Below are 21,346 nucleotides of genomic sequence, written 5' to 3'. Positions count from 1 at the left end.
TTAAAAAAGTATGAATCATAGGTTTTACTTCCTTCTTGCCTTGACCGCTGCTTTGGCCGCAACCGTAAACGCCCTCAAACCAGTTCTCGACACTGATGGTGATATCATATTCGATGGCAGTTACTACGTCCTCCCCCGCATTTCTGGCCCTGGAGGTGGCGGCCTGAGTCTCACCTCCCGTGGTGGCAATTTGTGTCCCCTCTACATCGGACAGGAATATTCAGAGGTTAACAGGGGCATTCCTATAAAATTCTCAAACTGGATGATTCAAGTTGCGTTTGCTCCCGAATCAACTAGCCTCAACATCCAGATGGACGTCTATTAGAGTACATGTTGGTTTATTATGGTTAAGTTTGGTTTAGTATAAACCGAGATGTAAAGCTTACTATATAAACACTTGTATCACCTTTGTAAAGTTCTAACAGAAATAATAGAAAGTTTGTTAGATCACTTTGTTCTCCGATTCATCAACTCTAAGATGGTATCAGAGCCTTGAGGCTGAAACCTCAAGCGATCCGTTCTTCATTTTCTTTCTTTGACCTACGATCTATCGATGAATCTCTCGATCGATCTTCTCTCTGTTTCGTAGATCGTTGTTCTGATCATTTCCACCGATTTTACGAAATTATACGTGATGGTGGTGATTGCACAGAGATCGACACGTCGTGGTGGAAGACAGGCATCGTCGTCAGCTCGCCGAGCTTCTACACCGGAAGACTCAGTTCCGACGTCGCCTACACCTACGATCGTTGCAGAACTTTCTCCCGATAGCATTCATTCACCATTTCACCTCACCAATAGCGATAATCCAGGTCTTTCTATCATCTCGGAAGTCTTAGATGGTACGAACTATGATAACTGGAGCATTGCTATGAAGATTGCTTTAGACGCTAAGAATAAGCTAGTGTTTATCGATGGATCTGTTCCTAGGCCTCTTGAATCACATCCTCATAGCCGAATCTGGTCTAGATGTAATTCGATGGTCAAATCTTGGATTCTCAATACTGTTTCCAAACAGATCTACAAGAGTATTCTTCGTTTCAATGATGCTGTTGAGATTTGGAAAGATTTGGAGACTCGATTTCATATCACCAATCTCCCCAGATCTTATCAGCTGTCACAACAGATATGGGCTCTCCAACAAGGATCAATGGACTTGGCAACATACTACACTGCTCTGAAGACTCTTTGGGATGAGCTAGATGGAGCTTCTTGCGTCGATACATGTCGTCATTGTACCTGTTGCAAAGCTATTGATACTAAAGCTGATCATGCTAGAGTCATAAAGTTTCTCGCAGGGCTTAACGAGTCATACTCTGTGATCAGGAGTCAAATCATCATGAAGAAGAATGTTCCTGAGCTCTTTGAGATTTATAATCTGCTTGATCAAGACTTTAACCAAAGAAACATTATTCCCGTGATGAATGCGACTGCTTTTCAGGTCTTGATTCCTGATCAGTCCACAGTTCAGTCCATGCCTCTTCTAAATGCTGCTCAGTATACTGCTCCAGCGAAACAACACAAGCTCACCTGTGCTCATTGTGGCTACAACGGTCACACTGTCGATACTTGTTATAAGATCCATGGCTATCCTGTTGGTTTCAAACACAAAGGCAAGAAACAGACTGATAAATCCTCCTCAACCCCGAAGTACAACAATGCTAAACCAGTTGTCGCTCAAGTAGGATTTGTGGACTCAGTTTCTAATATTGTTAACAACCTTACTAAAGATCAGATTGAAGGAGTTATTGCCTACTTTAATTCTCAACTGAAAATGCAGCCTATTCAAGCAAATTGTGTTGCATCTACTTCTGGAGGCATGATAACAGCACTTCCCGGTATGGCATTCTCTTCCTCCACACTCTGTTTTGTTGGAATGCTTAAAGCAACGAGTAATGCTCTGTGTACAAAGACTTGGATAATAGACAGTGGTGCCACTCATCATGTTGCCCATGATAGAGATCTTTTTCTTGACCTCACTGATTCCATTAGTACATCTGTTACTCTTCCTACTGGTCTTGGTATTAAGATTGCAGGCATTGGCAGTATAAGACTCACCGACTCCTTGATCTTGAGAAATGTCTTATATCTATCGGATTTCAGACTTAATCTTTTGAGTGTGAGCCAACTCACTAAGGATTTGGGTTACAGAGTTATGTTTGATCCGGGTGCTTGTTTTATACAGGATCCTACCAAGGGATTGATGATTGGGAGGGGTGAACAGATTTGCAATCTTTACGTTCTGGATGCAGTGGATATAACAGGCTCTTCATTCATTCAACAACAGTCTGCCTCTTGTTCTAGTGTTGTTGTTGATGTAAGCTTGTGGCACAACAGATTAGGACATCCTTCTATGTCTAAAACAGAAAACATTGTTGATGTATTTGGATTCAAACATATCAATAAAGAACCTTTTCATTGTGCCATTTGTCCTCTTGCAAAGCAGAAACGCCTTCCTTATAATCCACAGAACAACATGAGTCAGAATGTTTTTGATCTTCTTCATATCGACATATGGGGCCCTTTCTCTGTGTCTACAGCTGAAGGTTACAAGCATTTCTTGACAATAGTTGATGATCACACTCGTGTGATCTGGATATATCTTTTGCGCACAAAGAATGAAGTTTTGACAGTCTTTCCGGATTTTATTCAGATGATTGAGACTAAATATAAGAGTAAGGTTAAGGCTGTGAGATCAGACAATGCTCCAGAATTGAAGTTTGTGGATTTCTACAAGAAGAAAGGAATAGTCTCTTATCATTCTTGTCCAGAAACGCCAAAACAGAACTCAGTGGTTGAAAGGAAGCATCAGCTTATTCTGAATGTTGCCCGTGCTTTGATGTTTCAATCACACGTTCCTCTTGAGCTCTGGGGTGACTGTGTACTCACTGCTGTTTTCATCATCAATCGGCTCCCTACTCCTTTATTAAAAGATAAGTCTCCTTTTGAAGTTCTTACCTCCAAACGAGTCGATTATGGTGGCTTCAAAGTCTTTGGATGTTTAGCTTACTACTCTACATCAACAAAGAATCGACATAAGTTTCAGCCACGATCAAAGCCTTGTATTTTCCTTGGATATCCTGCAGGCTATAAGGGTTATAAGCTTCTTGACTTGGATACTAACTCCATTCATATATCACGGAATGTTACGTTCCATGAAGCCATATTTCCATATGCTAAAGATCACACTGAACCTTATGAAGATATATTTTCCTCTGCTCCAATCCCTGAACCTACTTCTGCACCTAATAGTGATTTACATGTAGAAGAACCTGTTGCTGTTCCAGTTACAGAAACGCCACTAGCAGATGTTGGTTTATCTAAGGCAGAAGGCAAGAGGATTTCAAAGTTGCCTGCTCATCTTCAAGATTACTATTGTAATATAGCAGAGAGTGATACTAATATACCTTATCCCCTCTCTGCATATACATCTTTTGCTAGTCTCTCTGAAGATTACAAGGCCTATATCTGCTCTGTTGCTTTGTATCCTGAGCCATCGAGTTTCACTCAAACAGGCAAAGCGTTTTGATGTCTGGCTAAAAGCTATGAATGACGAACTCATGGCTTTAGAAAGTACTAATACTTGGACAGTCTGTTCTCTTCCACCAGACAAGCATGCAATTGGGTGTAAATGGGTCTAAAAATTAAGATGATCTAACAAACTTTCTATTATTTCTGTTAGAGCTTTACAAAGGTGATACAAGTGTTTATATAGTAAGCTTTACATCTCGGTTTATACTAAACCAAACTTAACCATAATAAACCAATATGTACTCTAATAACGTCCCAGCCACGATATGTGGTCAGTCAACCTATTGGTATGTCCCTCCCCCGAAGGCTGGCGTCATTGATCCATTGTTCATAGCGGCTGGTCCTAAACGGTCGAGTGGTTTATTCCATATCAAGAAAATAAATGATGCTCTTGGCGGTTACAAGATTGTGTTTTGTCCTAACGATAGCGATTGCAGCGATATTGGGATATTTGTAGACCGACATGGCGTTCGACGTTTGGCTTTAAGCTCTACGCCATTCCCGGTCGTGTTCATGAAAGCTTCTGGGACAGAGGCATTGCCCAAAACTATGTCTATTGTCTGAGAAAAAGGAAAGACTACAAAACTAAAAGGATCAGAGTTACAAGCTACGAACAATAATAAAACTCTTATCTGTGTTTCATGTTTTCTTTGTTCATCTTAAATGGAATAAAACCATCGTTCCTTTGATTTTTTTTTTCTTTTTAATTCTCTCCCTAGTTTAAGATTCGTATAACTTGGAAATTAGACATAAACATTTTCTCGATTTCTGTTACAAGTTACAACTATAAATCGTAAACGCATCAAGCTTGAGATGTGGAGACATAACAACATAGAAAAATAAGAGCTAGGGTTAGTTCAATTCAATCACACGCAGTTTAGTTCTGTGATTCTCTCACTTGGTTTTTATTTTATTTTTGAAGAAATAGTGGAGCCTGTGCACTTCATTATTTTGGGGGAGTTCATATAAGTTCACACTTTGATCATTGATTGCGAAACTTAACGAAGAAGCTACCCTTTTCAAACTAGTATCAAACTCCAAGCACGAAGACAAAATACAGATCTCTCGATAACTTGATAAAACTCGTCAAATCTTCCAATAACCATCTTGATCATCTTAGCCTTAACCTTGAGGCTTGACTACCATATCAATGTCTCTAATGTTTTATGAAGTTTCCAATATCCATCACAATCAGAAGAATGCCACAAATCAACACATTTAATAGGATTCACAGTGTCATCATAAATCATTACGATAACACACTTCTACGAGTATTTATAAGATAAATAGTATTTTATGGTTTTGATGATATTTAAACATTATAAACTTATAATTTTATCTTATAATTTTTTGAAATTTCATAAAATTGAGTTTTGAAAGTTTTAGACCTTCATGTACTTTAATAAAAAATATACCATACTATTCTATTTTATAAATATCTATATGTTGTGGACGTTGTGAGTTGTACGGTAACTTGCAGCACGGAATAGATTGTCCAATTTTGTGTCAACTATCGCATTTCCCACCCATATTTTTACATGGCTATTTTGTTTTTAAAAAGTTCATTATAGTCATTCAGCCAATTCACCCTTGTGGTATTGATGCAGATCTAGTACGCTAATTTTTAACATATTTTACAAGGTGTTAAATTTATAAATTAATTTGATTAAGAGGGACATAGCTAAATGACGCTTCAATACATAGAGCTCGTGAAGCACATATCCATTTTATTAGGAAACTTGACCAATAATAGAAAATGACAAAAAAAAGTAAATGATTGGTGCTTGGAAAGTGTAATTTATATTATACAGTTCTGAATTGTACGTTTAATAAGAAGTTAACGCTTTTAAAACACGAGGCTTGGAATTACTTATATACTGTACTATTAGCAGATTCTTTGGGATATTTCCTCTTTATTTAACCTTGTTGTTATCCTTATCTTCTAAAGATTAATTGCGCTCATATTCCAAGACTCACAAACATGTGTGAAAACTATCGATGGTTAACAAAACTTCTGACCAGGGTGCTCACTGCTCAGTTTCGAACCAAACCAGATATGATTGAATCAAATAAATTGATAGAAATTACTGAAGTAAGGGGAGTTATAGTTTTCTTTTTTCTTTCAATAACGTTGGAATACAAAACTTATAAAATCGGAGCTATAGTGAACATACATATATAATCTTATTATAACCAATGGTTCAAGACCAGGCCAAACTCTATCTCCCCATAAGAAATCACTAAACAAACAAATTAAAGAAGAGTGGAGTAAAGAAAAAGCATCTACTCAAATCTCAAGGTACTTGTTTAATTTAAAAGTTAATAATTCAAACCCTAAGCATAGGTATACAAAGATGTATGTGCATATATACACACATTCGTGTATAAATACTGATCACATGAACTCACATTTTCTTCATCCAATAACATCAAATCTAATTAACTACATAAACGCAAAAAAGGATGAATCCTATGTTTTATTTCCTTCTTGCCTTAACCGCTGTTTTGGTCGTGACCGCAAGCCCCGGCGAACCAGTTCTTGACATTAATGGTGATATCATATTCGACGGCAGTTACTACGTTCTCCCACGCATCTTCGGCCCTGCAGGTGGCCTGACTCTCTCCCCCCGTGGTGGCAACAATTGTCCCCTCTATATCGGACAGGAGTATTCAGAGGTCAAGAGGGGCATTCCCGTAAGATTCTCAGACTGGAGGACTAAAGTTGCGTTCGTTCCTGAATCAACGAACCTCAACATCGAGATGGACGTCAAAGCCACGATTTGTGTTCAGTCAACCTATTGGTATGTACCTGCGCCCGACATGGTCTTTGGAGCGGCGTTCATAGCGGCTGGTCCTAAACCATCGAATGATTTCTTCCAGATCAAGAAAATTGAAGATTCTATTGGAGGTTACAAGATTGTGTTTTGTTTTAACGGTGAAGATTGCGTCGATGTCGGAATATTTGTGGACAAACATGGCGTTAGGCGTTTGGCTCTAGCCTCTACGCCATTCGAGGTTGTGTTCGTGAGAGCTAGTGAGACAAAGACTTCGTCCAAGCCTATTATGTCTATCATCTAAGAGGATAAGAGTTATAAGCTACGACTAATAATAAAACTCAATCTATGTTTCATGTTTTCTTTGTTCATCAATCGTCATAAATGGAATAAAACATCTTCCTTTGTTTCTTTTTCTTTTTAATTCTCTCTCTAGTTCAAGCAGGGCCGGATGTGGGGACATTATAACCAAAACCAGCATAGCTTTTTTTTTAAAAAATAATAACCAGCATTGAATCAGAAGATCTAGGATTAGTTCTGTCGATATATTTTTCCTTTAAGTTACATAGCTCTAGAAAAAAGTTGATGCAGCTTCTTTTGGTTCTAGAAAGTCGGTTGTGTTTGGTAAATGGAATGGAAATTGACCAGAAACAGATTCAGTGTGATATATTCACTTTTTTTGTACGTACAACATATTCGCTTTTCTGGTAAAAGTTTTAACAAATAAATAAAATAGCTAGCAATTTGATCAATGGCGCTAAGTCAAAATTCAATTCAGTGTACATATTTGCATCGACGGCCGTGAAAACTCTTAAAGCACGAGGCCAGTAAATAAAGAGAGCTTACAAATTAATGATCTTCTCAAGATGTACAATACTCTACTTCAAAAAAAAAAGAAAAGATGTACAATACTCCCTGTTCTTATTATTTGACTTTTAGATTTTAACACACAAATTAATAAAATATTAATTTCAACTTTTTTTCTAAACATAAATATTATTAACTATCTATCTAACCATAATTCGACAAATGAAAAACATATTTTTAAATATGAAGAGTTATATAGCATAAAAATTATTAAATTTTAAAGATGTGCAAAGAAAATTTTCTAAAATATCATCTTTTAAGAAAACAGAGGGATTATAAATTAATAGTTGACGCCATATAAATTAAATGTAAAGGATCACAATTCAAACGTTTTAATCGTTCATAATTCTTTCTATCAGACTCGCCTCAAATTACACTTTGATTCTTCTTCTTCATCATCAACAGATATAAAAGGACTTATGCAACTAAAATGACATTCACTACAGCCACAGCAACAATTTTATTACGGCTTTAACTTGTATGTTTCGTAATTGTGTTGTGGATTTTGAATATAGGGAAAAGGGCCACACCAGAGTTTAAACTTTAAATCAAAAGAAAACTTAATAATGTTCATGTAAGGACACAAATCAGTTTGGTCAAAAGGGAGGGTCAGGTTAACGGATCGACCATTTTAGGTATTCAGGTACGGAAAATGTATATATATAATTAAATTTACCAGATGTAAATAGATTTGTACGGTTTATATACATGTTCAAACGTTAATATATTTGCCATCCAAAACTAAAAAAAAATTAAATGTAATAAAGACAAAGTGACATATTAACACATTATTTCATTTATATTTTAAAGATTTAAATTATAAAAAAATATATTGTGTGCATGACACGGAACTGAATTTGGTATAAACTATTATTTTCCTAAATAGATGTCAAATACAGTAACAGTGTTTTTTGGTAAAAATAATACAGTAAGGTCTGACTGGTGACCATTCGAGAAACAAGAATAACGGATTAAAAAAGAATGTTTGGGAATAAAATAGCAGGAATGAAAAGAAATGGTCGTTCCTTATCATTTTTAACAAGGAATACTTTTGTTCTTTAATTATCTAAAAAAAAAGAATGAAAGGGAATGAGAGAGAATTATTATTCCTCGTAAATGGTGATTTTTTTCAGGAACGTTAGGAAATGCATTATTCTTCGCCGTTCCCTGGTCACCATTCATACCCTAAGTGTTAGACGAATAGCTTTATGGTTCATAAAGTTAAAATGGATTAAAAACGCTATTTTATAACATTTTTTTGGGTGCGTTTAATTTCCAAATTATTTTGGCCAACATTGTACACATAGCTAATGCCCTTAGCTCGTGAAGCACATACGGTACGTGACATACCCATTTTATTAGTAATGTTCACCCATAGAAGAGAAAGACAAAACAATTAGCGATGGTGCTTGGAAAGTTGATCAAGTTCCTCATAACATTAATCACACGAGGAGAATCTGTGAAAACACGAGGCTAAAACATTACTTATAATAAGCTTACTAGATAGTAACCCGCGTTTTGCGCGGGATAAGATGTCTATATTAATGTTAAAATTATATATTATGATTATGTATAACATAAAGTATACTTTAACCGATAGTTAGATAGAACTAAAAGTATGATTATTATCAGGGGCGAAGCTATAGACTTTTTATAATGAGTTCACTAATATTAAAATTTAATATACGGTGTTTGCAAGTTTGAAAAGAAGCTTTAGAAAATATTTTTTTATATTTCACATATTTTGTTGTAGTAGTTATGGACTTAAAGGTTTAACACATAAAATCGAAATAAAAGTGGATCAATAACATATTATAAGAAAAACAATAACTGTGTGAAATAAAAAAAAGTATAGCTCCTTTAAATTCAAAAAAAAAATAGTTGCATAATAAAAGAAATTGAAGGTTATTTGACTCTCTAAATTGTAAATGTTGTTCTAGATGCGACCAGCACGTGAGACTTGCCGGTGGTTCGTTCCTGGAAGTTTCTTCTCATCTTCAAGATCGTCTAATGCAGAGCTCTCATGGCGGCGAAAGTGGTGACACTCAGATGCTTATATTGCTTGCTCGAGAAGACTAATACGCTAAGCCGAAACGACTTACAGTGATTCAGTTTCTTCGAAACAGAGATCACCTCATCGAGCAGTAACAAAACCGAATACATCACATTTATCTAGAAATAGATTATCAACGTCATATTTCAGCAATGAGAGGCGGTTCTCAAGAACGTGAGTGCTCTGCTAAATGCATGAAAACAGGTATGAAGAAAAGAGTTTTTTCATTAACACTTGGCATCATACTAAAGTTTCATCGCTTTGTCGTCTCTACGGATCTGTCGACTTAATAGCGATAGATCAGATGGATTAGCTTTTTTAACATAAACGTATAGAGGAATAAGGAATCTTAATTGATGCTATGATTATATTGAGAAGATTGATAAATCAAATAATCAAACTTGAAGCTGAAGGTTTAACGTCGAGAAAAGTATACATGGTTTGAATATTTTTTAAAGGAATGTTAGTGTGAACGCATTAAATGCACAGTTTTGGTGAGAAATGTTCTCTGCGTGACAGCTAAACGTTTTACTAAATAAAAGCTTCTCGTGAAGCCACGTCACCACGTCACATTCCTCGCCAATAAACTTTTAAGGTAAGTTTTAAAAATGCTTCTCCTTTAATATATAGGAGATCTTTTGATATATTTCCTATTTAAATTAACCTTGTTCTTATCCTTTTCTTCTGAAGACTTGCGCTCATATCACAAGAATCGAAACACATGTGTGGGTGGGTACTCCATTTTGGCGGCTCCATTTCGAACCAAACCAGATTGAACCGACAAATTAACAGAAGCAAGGGGAACTTTTAGTTTCATTCAACAACTTATAAAACCAGAGCTATAGTGAACATAAATAAACTAGTGTCGAACCAGAATTTTTTCCCTTTCATAACGTTTAAATCGTAAACTTAATTACGAGCTAGAGCCATAGTGAACATATATAATTATTCAATAAACTCTATCTCCCCATAAGAAATAAGGGATAATTAAACAAACAAATTAACATTTTACTAAAAACAAAAGCGTTTTTTTTTGGACAACTAAGAAGCGTTTATATCAAAAATAAATTTATAATCAAAGAAGCGTGGAAAGAGAGTGGAGTAGAAAACGATAGACATCTTCTCAAATCTCGATGTACTTGCATAATTTTAAAGTTAATAATTCAAACAGCGTTGTGTATACAAAGATGTATGTGCATGTATACACACATTCGTGTACAAATACGGAACACATGAACTCACATTTTCTTCATCCAATAACATTCAAATATAATCAACTACATAAACTCAAAAAGAATGAATCCCATGTTTTACTTCCTTCTTGCCTTAACCGCTGTTTTGGCCGTGACCGGAAGCCCCGGCGAACCAGTTCTCGATATTCATGGTGATATCATATTCGATGGCAGTTACTATGTTCTCCCCCGCATTTCCGGCCCTGGAGGTGGCGGCCTGACTCTCAGCTCCCGTGGTGATGATTGGTGTCCCCTCTATCTCAAACAGGAATATTCAGAGGTTAACAGGGGCATTCCCGTAAAATTCTCAGACTGGAGGACTAAAGTTGCGTTCGTTCCCGAGTCAGCGAACCTCAACATCCATATGGACGTCAAAGCCACGATATGTGGTCAGTCAACCTATTGGTATGTCCCTCCCGTCGAGCCCATCACGGTTATTGAGGCGTTGTTCATAGCGGCTGGTCCTAAACCGTCAAATGGTTTCTTCCAGATCAAGAAAATTGAAGATGGTCTTGGCGGTTACAAGATTGTGTTTTGTGTTAACAATAACGATTGCAGCGATATCGGGATATTTGTGGACAAACAGGGCGTTAGGCGTTTGGCTTTAAGCTCTACACCATTCGAGGTTAGGTTCATGAAAGCTACTGAGACAGAGACTTCGACCAAGCCGATTATGTCTATAAAGACTACAAAAGTAAAAGAATAAGAGTTATAAGTAACGACTAATAATAAAACTCTATCTGTGTTTCTGTTTTCTTTGTTCATCTTAAATGGAATAAAACATCTTTCCTTTGTTTATTTTTTTCTTTTTAATTAACTCCCTAGTTTAAGATTCATATAAACCGGAAATCAAACAAAGACATCTTCTCGCTTTGTGTTACAACTATTAACCTCTTGACATCAAGCTTGAGATGTGGACATAACCAGCATAGAATAAGAAGAGCTAGGGTTAGTTCTATCAATTTGTTTTTCTTTTTTTTTTGTTACATAGCTCTAGGGAGTGGGTGTAGATGTTTGCAGTGCGTCGTGTAAACTCGCAAAGAACGAGGCCAATAAATAAAGAGAGAGCTCGTGAAAAGGTGCTTGCAAATTTAAAACTGGTTATTTATCATGTTCGTGTAAGGTGGATCAAAGGCTCACTAGTGCGGACTAGGCCTGGGCATAGTGAATTATACCCGAACCTGACCGAAGTAGGAAGATCGGTTCAGATACGGTTACTGCTAAATAACCAATCGCGCTTCATTCTGAGTAAGTTTGGATATCCAAATCCTATCTGTTTATAACCGATACTCAAATAGATACTCGAAGGTACCCTATCTTGAGGTAAAATTCAGAGGAGATGCAAGAGGCGGTGGTTGTCGTTGCTATGACCGAGTGAAATTAGGTTTTTGGAGGAGAAGAAAGCGGATTAGGTTAATGTGATTTCGAGATTTGGGCCGAGGCGTGATGAAGGTTTTTATGCCAGCTGGAAAAGATATCAGGTGAGATGATGGATCAATGAAGAAGAATCATCACCCTGAATATGGAAATGTTGAAAGACAGAGTCTGAGTCTTGAACGTTGGGCTTAAAACCCTTAAAAGCCTTTTAACATGGAGTTATTTTTTTACTTAATTTTGTTCATCATTAAACCAAATAGCTAAATGATCCAGTTGTTTTTTTTACTAAACTCAATTGTTGTAAAACGATTTATTCTTTGCGAGTTCAAGTAAAATCACATACGGTGGTGTTGTTGTATGATGATGATTCAATCATTTTATTTTAGTTTACTAGGTTTTTGGTCACAAAGTTTAGTTTACAAATTTATATATTATTATGTAATGTGGTCCGTCGAAAATGAAGCTCAAAACTATACCGAATTAGAGGTTTCTCATCTTAGACAATACGGTTTTTGGTAGATTGAATTTGCAGAAAACAAGCTTGAATGTAACGAATTAACTATTTGCATTTAGGATACCCTTGTCAAACATTTTTCTTTTCTTGTTAACCATTTACACTATTCCTTGTAAGAGATTTACAAAATAAAAAAAAATCTAAAGATTTTTTAGTTTGTAATATTATAATTTAGAGATTGTAAACAAAGAGATGGTTTTGATTTGTTTATAGATAGAAGCTTGCCTAACTTTAAAGCAGCATTTGCGATATTCCCACAACTCGTCATCCAATAATAATTTGATCAAATACATATTTGTAATCTTTTATTAGTGTGAAGAAATTCAAGAAAAGAAGACAAATGAAAATGGGTTAAGTATCGATTGGATGAAGATTTGGTAACTGGCATGGTATTTTATATAGCATTTATGTCGTGTCATTACTAATTTTCAACTAGTGACAATGTCCTCGACATTCCTCAATTTTATGCTTCTATCATCTTGTTGATACAAACCAAACATTTTTCTTTCTTATGTCGTCACTTTCAAAGATAATGTGAGGTTTACACATGGATAAAACAAATTATAACTTGCAATAGCTATTACATATTATGTTAAGCTAGATTTAAAACTTGACTTACTCATTCAGTTTGTGTGAATTCTGATTGACATGATTACTTCTAGTTAGTGCTACTACGACTGGAACATAATATATAAAGACCGGATGCTTACTCATACACCATCTCTCTTATTATAAAAGTATATATAAGAGACTATGAAAATTATAGGCATATACCTTAACATTCCCATAGAATCTATGTAGAATATGCCTTACAGTTACTTTGATCCTCATCTGCCCACGATATGTGAAGCAAAATCTTACGTAATTTATCATCGGATACGAGAAAACACATGAAAAGGAGCTTTAAATTACGAATATTCCTCCTGAAATATTTCTTAATTAAGAAAAGTTCGTGTATGATTACACTAACTTAGGGATAACTAAGCGCAATCACGAGTGTTCTAACATTTTCATCCTCATGATTAAATTACAATACTTCAGCAAAAAGGCAATGTGATTGATATTTTATATAATATAAGGGTTTCAGCTAACGCCATTAACACAAATAATTTATATTCTCGTAAGGGAGGTTCATGAACAATATGTTGTTTTCCTATAGGTGGAGGCAAATAATAAGTTGGAGGTTTCATGTGGAATGAACATTATGTGTCATGGAATCAACGAAAGACATGTTACACGATTATCAGATTGAGTTTAGTTATAATAATGATGATCACGAGGATCTTCACTTTATCACTCGAATCGATTGTAAAACATGGAGGAAGAGATGTGGATTTAGGCAAAAAAATGTGCAACATATTCTTCGCAAACTATATGACCTAAAAATAGGTTAATATCATGAACACACCAACCTTTTTGGTGTTTCAAAAAAAAAAAGTGTTTATAAAAAAAGAACACACCAACCTTTAATTCTTTCTATAGGTACAAACCCGAAACAATTACGAAAGAGTTTGATACCATATATATGTATATCACAGAAAATGACATTTGCTATTTTGTTGTTGTATTGATATATAGGTTGCAAATGCTTATTAGATTATCGACCAAGGTTACAAGAGATAAAAGAATGTTCAAGCAAATTAAAGTTTCTACATCCCAGTAATGTCCTAATCCTACTATTTAACCCACTTTCTTCATGGCCTCTTTGGATGATCGCACCTCGTTAATATATTAATTAATCTGTAAGATCCAACTTTGCAACAATCTTAAAAGTTGTTAATGATTGAATAATCCAAATCGAAAACTTGATTAATTTCAGTCGCCACTAAATATGCAACAAAAAAAAAATACTTGAGACTATATGGATGGAGAAAAAATAAATATTTACGGTATTTTGAATATTTTCTATTATTTTTAGATATTTACTTGTGAGTATATTGATAATTTTTAGATATTTTCAGATTTTTGAATATCTAATAGATATAAAATTTAAAATAATTAATACATTTAAATATATAATTGTGATTTAGATATTTTGGTATCCAAAATCTTTTAGTTTGGATTAAATTCGGATCTGGTTATGTGGATATTAAAATTTTAGATCCATCTGAGTACTTAATCAATTTTAGTTTGGTTCGGTTCTTTGGATCCAAATGTTTTACCCAGACTTACTTTTCCTACTAATATAAAACAAAATAAAATAAATGTAAAAAAAATATTCTCGATTTATTTAACATACATAATTATTGGACTATATTTTAAAAATACCAATAAAATTATTCAGAATTGTCTCAATATTTTTAAGCATGTTGCAAAACTGATGTATCCTAAAACCAATAACATGTAATAATGTGATCTCTTTACTCGACACTTGAATTCTGTTTTTCAATCGATTTCACGATTTTTTTTTCTTTTAAAATTTTTCTGATTCCTCATTTTTTCTTGCAATCTGTTTATGTTTATAACATTTGGTCTGGTATGAAAAATCTGTAAACAAAAACAATATTTGGCTTAACTAAAAATCCGACTTTGTGTCTGGTATTTTTGACCTCAATTTTTTTAATTCATAACCAATCGTAATTATTTATTGCATTCGTGTACAGAAGCATCAACCATAGTTAAGCTCGGCAAGATACGAAACTTTCAATTTATAAAAACATTCTCATTCCAGCATTTTAGTTGATGTGAATCTTAATCATTTTTTCTAATTTCTTTCTTTCAAATGATATTATTAGTTATACGTAGAGAACTTCAGTTCATTTATACAAAAGCTAAAAATAGAAGAACACAAATGAGCTGATTAAAAAAATAGTGTGAACACGTTAAATTGTCTGCGATAAAATTAAAAAAATTAGTATGTGAACGCATTAATTGTTAAACGACTGTGAGATCGACACATCAGCATATTCAAATTGAAATCAATGTGACGTTGTCACGTGTCCAATATAGTCTGAAAACATTGAATGATAATGGTTCTATCTTAATATATAGGGGATTACCTTCTTTCCGAACTTGCACTATTTACTTTTTGAAAATGGACAGTGTATATTAATCGTCAAACCACATCTGACATATTTATTATACCTTAAAGAGTTCTGCGTATGTCACATTGCCATACCTAGACGTAACACTAAGCCACTTACGGATGAATACGTTTTCTTACAAAGAGTTTCTTCCAAAATTTAAACTCATTTTTCATGTATTATTCGGCCAAAAATCCACAATAGATCCCAACTTTTTGAAAGCACTATCAAATAAATCTTAATGAGTTTTGGAACTCACATGCATGTTGACACATCAAAGAGTTAATTTTGTAATTTCAGCAATGTCTTATCCTCTTATGCATCACACATTCTTTTTAATTTTCTCGTCATGTATCATGTTTATTCTAACCGTAACTTTTGTCGTTTAATTTGTTATATTTTTTTTCAATATAAAGAGTCACGTTTTTTTGCAAATGCGTTACATCTGCGTTACATCGTGGGGAACCAAAATCACTAGTTAATGTCTTTAACTAATCTTGTTTTCTAAGATTCAAATGTAAATCTTTATCTAGGGTCTCTATACCCTTTGATTTGTGTCAAAGTTTATCAAACTTATGAGTGAAAATTCATACATGTAGTTTTTGCACTTTAATATGGAAACCTTTTTACAAAAAAAAAAGGACGAAAAATAGAAATAAAAGAGAGTAACACACTTTTTGTTGTTTAAAGTTTTGGTAAAGAGTTACGTACTTACATGAATGTTAATAGTTCGGTGAGAAGTTGTAAGCAAATCTTGTTTTTCCAAATTTAAATTAAAATCTCAAGTTAATGAATGTACCAATCAAACGCAACATATAAAATAGGCACACAATATAAGAAAAATTGGTTATAATAATTAGTGACTCAATACCCACAGGATCCTTTTATTAGATTGTTTATTCGAGAGTGATACAAAACGTTGCTCGACCATGTGTATAAATATATATGGTTACTTACTTAAGACATATCAATCATCAAAACAAAACCTTAAAACAAGATTATTTACACCTGAAACAACAGAAAAAATGAAACCTTCTGAACCTCCGAAGCTTGTGGCTGCATCATCAAACATATCGAATGATCCATCAGCATCGGAGAAAGGAGAAGCAACAAGCCAACAACAATCCAGCAATGGTTATGCACTCACAGTTGACGAGGTGATCGAGCAACACATTGGAGCACTTGGGTTTGCACAGATAGTGCATGCTCTTTTGGTCTCTATTGCTTGGACCTTCGATGCTCAGTCCACTCTTATATCCATATTCTCCGACGCTAAGCCCGCTGCGAGGCTTCTCACAACGGGAGCCATCGTGGAAGGCTCGATGTTGTGTGGGTTGTCCACCGGAGAGTGGGAATGGGTTGGAGGAAAGAGCGACACTATTGTTTCAGAGTGGAATCTTATATGTCAACATAAGTTCCTCGTTGCTCTTCCATCCACTCTTTTCTTCATCGGATCTCTCTTTGGTACGAATCTTAATCCAAGTTCGTTTGTTTACGGTTTGGAGAGTTCTCCTTCGTTTTTAATACATGACGTTTTAGTATATATTTTTGTTTCAAATTAGATAACGTATTCAATTTCTTAATAAAATTTGTTAGTTATTTTATGGTATATGACCTTTTTGGTTATTCAGTCTTTTTTTTTTTTTTAATTTGTGTATACAACCTAAAACGTCAACTAATAAAAATCGGGGAAATTATTATACATTAATTTAACTTTTTTTTTAAACATTAGTTTACTTTCAGTTTGATTGGTTTCTTAGGCCAGTCCTGATTATCATATTGCATTTTTGTTTGCTCCTTACAGGTTCTGGAGTTTATGGATATCTTGCTGATTCATGGTTTGGTCGGAAAAAGACACTATTTATCTCTTGTCTTTTAACGTTTGTCACTGCTTTAGCGATCTCCTTTTCTCCAAACGTTTGGGTTTACGCGTTCTTGCGTTTCGCAAACGGTTTTTTCAGATCAGGAATTGGTTCTTGTTGTATCGTGCTTGCTACAGAGGTCGTCGGTAAGAAATGGCGTGGGCAAGTAGGGCAATACGGTTTCTTCTTCTTCACGTTAGGGTTTCTATCTCTACCACTCATGGGTTACTTGGAGAGAAAGTCATGGAGAAACCTTTACCGAATCACATCCCTTCTTCCTCTTGGATACGCTGTTTTCCTCTTGCCATTTGCCTATGAGTCCCCTCGATGGCTTCTTGTTAAAGGACGTAACAAAGAAGCCATGGTAGTCTTGAAGAAACTCGCGAGGCGCAATGGGAAACAACTTCCAGCTGATCTAAGCCTAGTCAATCCGATACAAGGACGAGATGATAGAGCTTCGTCGTCATCAGAGAAATTTTGGAGAACTAAGTGGGCTGTGAAGAGGATTGTAATTGTGATGATGGCTGGATTTGGCACTGGTTTTGTTTACTACGGTATTCAACTAAACGCTGAGAATCTCAACTTCAATCTCTACTTAACCGTTGCGGTCAATGCTTTGATGGAGTTTCCAGCGGTTTTCGTCGGAAGCTTCCTCTTAGGGGTCATGAACCGTCGTCCATTGTTCTCAATCTCATCATACCTAGCTGGAACCGCGTGCTTACTCTGCGCGGTTCTCTCGCTCCATTGTGTGACCACTGTACTACCTGCTACCAAATGGCTGCAGCTAGCTGTTGAGGCAGTTGGGTTCATGGCGTCCTCAACTGCCTACGATGTCCTATATGTCTATGGCGTCGAGCTGTTCCCAACAAACGTGAGGAACTTTGCGGTTTCGCTGTTGTGTCAAGCGTTCATGCTGGGAGCATGTGCAGCACCGTTGCTAGTTGCATTGGGACGAGAAAACGCCATGATGTCTTTCATTGTTATTGGCGCAGCGTCCGTGTTGAGCGGTGTGGTGAGTCTCTGGCTAAAAGAAACGCGAAACGCTCCACTTTATGAAACACTAACGCAGCAGGGGAAGGCTGAAGAGATGGAGAACAAAACGGAATGTTCTTGAACACTAGTGATGTTCCTTTACAATATTTGTCCAATAATTGGAAAAAAAAATGTAACATATTTTGGTTTTTTCCATCAAGATATATGAAACGTTGACTGATAATGTAAATAATCGGAACCAAGAATCCGACAGACTATGTTTTAAGGATTGATTGAAGAGACAGAACAGAGAATGGAACTCACATTTAACAGATGGTAAGCAAAAAGCGACAGAACATATAATGGGGTGTGCTCTTCTTTCTCTAAGAAGCAGCAGCTTTGGGCTGAGCAGCTTCTTCAGCAGCAGGTGTCTCGAAAGTCTCTCCCACTACAAGTTCTGGGACATCATCATCATCGTCTTCTTCTTGGATAGTTGCTGGAACATCAGCTCCACCTGGTGACTGTTTCTGGAACTGCTCTGCCAGCTTCTTCAGGTTGTCTAAGTTATCAGGTCCTAAGATAAACAGAGTAATAGAAATCGGTTAGCGTCAAGCGATCACTAGTTTGGAGAAAAAGGACTTGGAGAGGGTAAAGACATACCAAGTTGGCTGATAATCTGAGGAAGTATGTCTTGCAATTCTGCAGGAAAATGTAAGATTTTGATATTAGAATTACAAATAAGCCGAGGAGAGTAGTGGACAATGGTAGATACAACACTTACTTTTGGTCTGTGGTGTACCGCTCACAGCCCATGTGTTAGCAGCAATCGAAGCTTGAACTGTAATATCAACATTAAAATATAAATGAAATGAAGGCTTTCTAATAAAACAAAACAAATAAAGGTTAGGAAATTTACCCTTAGGGTTAATGAACTGAATGACTACATCATCTTTAAAGATGTTAACTTCTTCAATACCGGGAATGGAGTTGACTCCAACTCTCTTAAGAGTGCTCTGGAGCTTCTTGTCATCAGTGGTGTTCGTCTTGTGAACAGCCTTCTTCTTTCTATAAATGAGAAAACAAAAAAAAAAAACAGTTTAGCTAAACAATAATTAATAACAATGCCTAATGCTTAAAAGAAGAAGAGAGACTTTGGATAGATAGATTACCTTCTTACTGTCCCTTTACCGCCAGTGCGGACAGTGTTAGCCATCTTCATCAACTTCTCCCTATTCATCTGATTGTGCAAAAGGAACACTTTTAATCCCAAAAGGTATCAATATCTACTCTTGACTGCATCAGTTAGGCATACACACAGTGCTAATCACAAAGCTATATAACCTTTAATCCCAAAATGTACCTAAGCAGTATTATAAGGGAACACATTAATATATACAACTGACTGAATTAAATAGGCACACACACGGTAACTAATCAAAAAAAAAAAACTATAACCTTTAATCCCAAAATGTATCTAAGAAGTTCGTTACACTCAGTAACTAATCACAAAGCTATGACCTTAAAGTATCAATTTTTACAAGCGATTAAGTCTTTATTACTACTTGAACAGACAAGACACTACTTTTGATAATACTCAATTGACAAAGACAGTATGTTGAATCAATGAAGACATGAAACTGATCTTGACCACTTCAGCACTAAAGAAGCAATCGAAAGGAAGAAGAAGTGAAGAGTGGTGTACCTTGTTATTCGATTTATAGGGTTCTTCCTTGGTCCAAAGGGTATAAGAAGAAGAAGAAGATAAGAGAATAGACAGACAGATCCAAACGGCGATGGGGAGGGTTTTGCGATTCCTTGGCCGATTTCGCCTGTTACAACGAATACAATTTAATCATATATAAAAAAACATAACATCCTACGGTCAGTATATCACGTCCTTAATCGCACTCTTCTTCTCTACCGTTCGATATCGCTATAGGCCGCGATATACTTATTTGAACCATGGGCCTTACTCTATGGCCCATTTCATCTCCAAATTCTCTAGATGCGCAATTATTGGAACTCGTTTATTAAGCAGCACAGTAACTGAAACAATTATAGAGTCCTGGAAATTCAAATTTCATGTCATAAAGACGAAGCAAACTTGGGTCGAACTTTAGTCATTGATTAAAGGATTCACTAGGTGTCCAGCCCGCGTGGACGCGGGCACAATGATTTTGAGAATATTAAACAGTTAAGATGCATCATAATAATGTCCTAAAAGCAAGAGCAATAGGAAATTGTCTCTGTCTCATCCTAAACGGAAATCTGGTTTATGGTGGAGAAACAAACATTCTTGGGAGCAAAACTTTTTGGCAAACTTTGTCACCGGTTATAAACTTGGCTTGAATGACGTGATTTGCTAATTGTGTTACAAGTAACCTTGTACCATTGCATAGTCCACCTTTAGGGTCAATATTCCTAAGCAGCATAATAGGTGCACCTACTTTCAACTTTAGATCATGATTTGGTAATCCAGAGATCTTAATGCTGTTTAAATATTCTTGAGTGTACACCTTATCACCTATTTTACTTGTATCAGAAGTATCTATACTATCTGAACTGAGATACGAACGCTCCTCACCTATTCAAATATTCAAAAGAAAATAATCAACATTAATGATTTGACATAAAACCAAATACTTCTTCTAAAACACACAAAATAAACATCAGACAAAAGATTTACCTTTTATTTGAGATAGCATATATTCATTGATCTTGTCGACATCTTCATTCCGTGAACTCAAGACACCTAAAGACAACTTTCTTAATTTGTATAATATATCTTCTGTCAAGATTCTCCATGTTGCGTTCCAAACTTTAACAGGCATAGCCATACTATTAGAAAATAACATTATAGCAAATAGCTTTCTTAAAAAGTTCCATGTTCCCCATAAACTGGCTTCGTTAATTGTTTCGATATACTCTTTATCATCATCCAATAATCCCAATGCATAACATGCATCCTTATATGTCTTATAAACAATACCTTTGACTGTACGTATCTCTTCATAACTCCTTGGGCCTTTAACTATGTTGAGCAAAACTCTTAGATAGTACTCTCTCTCTTTTAAAAAATAGACTTTTTAGTATTTTCACATATATTAAGAAAACACATTAAATTATCATAATAACTATACT

At 35.4% G+C, this 21,346-nt stretch overlaps 5 protein-coding genes across 5 annotated transcripts; 4 read left to right on the top strand and 1 right to left on the bottom strand.

Moving 5' to 3' along the window:
* The first annotated feature begins 3,768 nt into the window (after positions 1–3,768).
* On the top strand, positions 3,769–4,095 carry LOC103853392 (kunitz trypsin inhibitor 4-like). The gene has a single exon (XM_009130310.1). The coding sequence runs from the start codon at positions 3,769–3,771 to the stop codon at positions 4,093–4,095; it is 327 nt and encodes a 108-aa protein (XP_009128558.1).
* A 517-nt stretch (positions 4,096–4,612) lies between these two features.
* Positions 4,613–7,200, top strand: LOC103852844 (kunitz trypsin inhibitor 4-like). Its single transcript, XM_033285080.1, has one exon. The coding sequence runs from the start codon at positions 5,995–5,997 to the stop codon at positions 6,607–6,609; it is 615 nt and encodes a 204-aa protein (XP_033140971.1). The 5' UTR covers positions 4,613–5,994; the 3' UTR covers positions 6,610–7,200.
* Positions 7,201–10,492: 3,292 nt separating this feature from the next.
* Positions 10,493–16,066, top strand: LOC103852842 (kunitz trypsin inhibitor 4-like). The gene has a single exon (XM_033285081.1). It carries the CDS (start codon positions 10,522–10,524, stop codon positions 11,161–11,163), a length of 642 nt encoding a protein of 213 aa, XP_033140972.1. The 5' UTR covers positions 10,493–10,521; the 3' UTR covers positions 11,164–16,066.
* Positions 16,056–18,561, top strand: LOC103852840 (organic cation/carnitine transporter 1). Its single transcript, XM_009129736.3, has 2 exons — positions 16,056–16,835; positions 17,176–18,561. The coding sequence occupies exons 1-2, from the start codon at positions 16,301–16,303 to the stop codon at positions 18,345–18,347; spliced, it is 1,707 nt and encodes a 568-aa protein (XP_009127984.1). The 5' UTR covers positions 16,056–16,300; the 3' UTR covers positions 18,348–18,561.
* LOC103852841 (nascent polypeptide-associated complex subunit beta) lies at positions 18,396–20,130 on the bottom strand. The gene is made up of 6 exons (XM_009129737.3): positions 19,908–20,130; positions 19,375–19,442; positions 19,122–19,270; positions 18,987–19,043; positions 18,866–18,904; positions 18,396–18,779 (listed from the first exon to the last, which is right to left on the bottom strand). The coding sequence occupies exons 2-6, from the start codon at positions 19,440–19,442 to the stop codon at positions 18,589–18,591; spliced, it is 504 nt and encodes a 167-aa protein (XP_009127985.1). The 5' UTR covers positions 19,908–20,130; the 3' UTR covers positions 18,396–18,588.
* Positions 20,131–21,346: the final 1,216 nt, after the last annotated feature.

This window comes from Brassica rapa, chromosome A02 (genome assembly GCF_000309985.2).
Source record: "Brassica rapa cultivar Chiifu-401-42 chromosome A02, CAAS_Brap_v3.01, whole genome shotgun sequence".
Classification (NCBI taxonomy): domain Eukaryota; kingdom Viridiplantae; phylum Streptophyta; class Magnoliopsida; order Brassicales; family Brassicaceae; genus Brassica; species Brassica rapa.
This window is presented reverse-complemented; position numbering and strand designations above follow the sequence as displayed.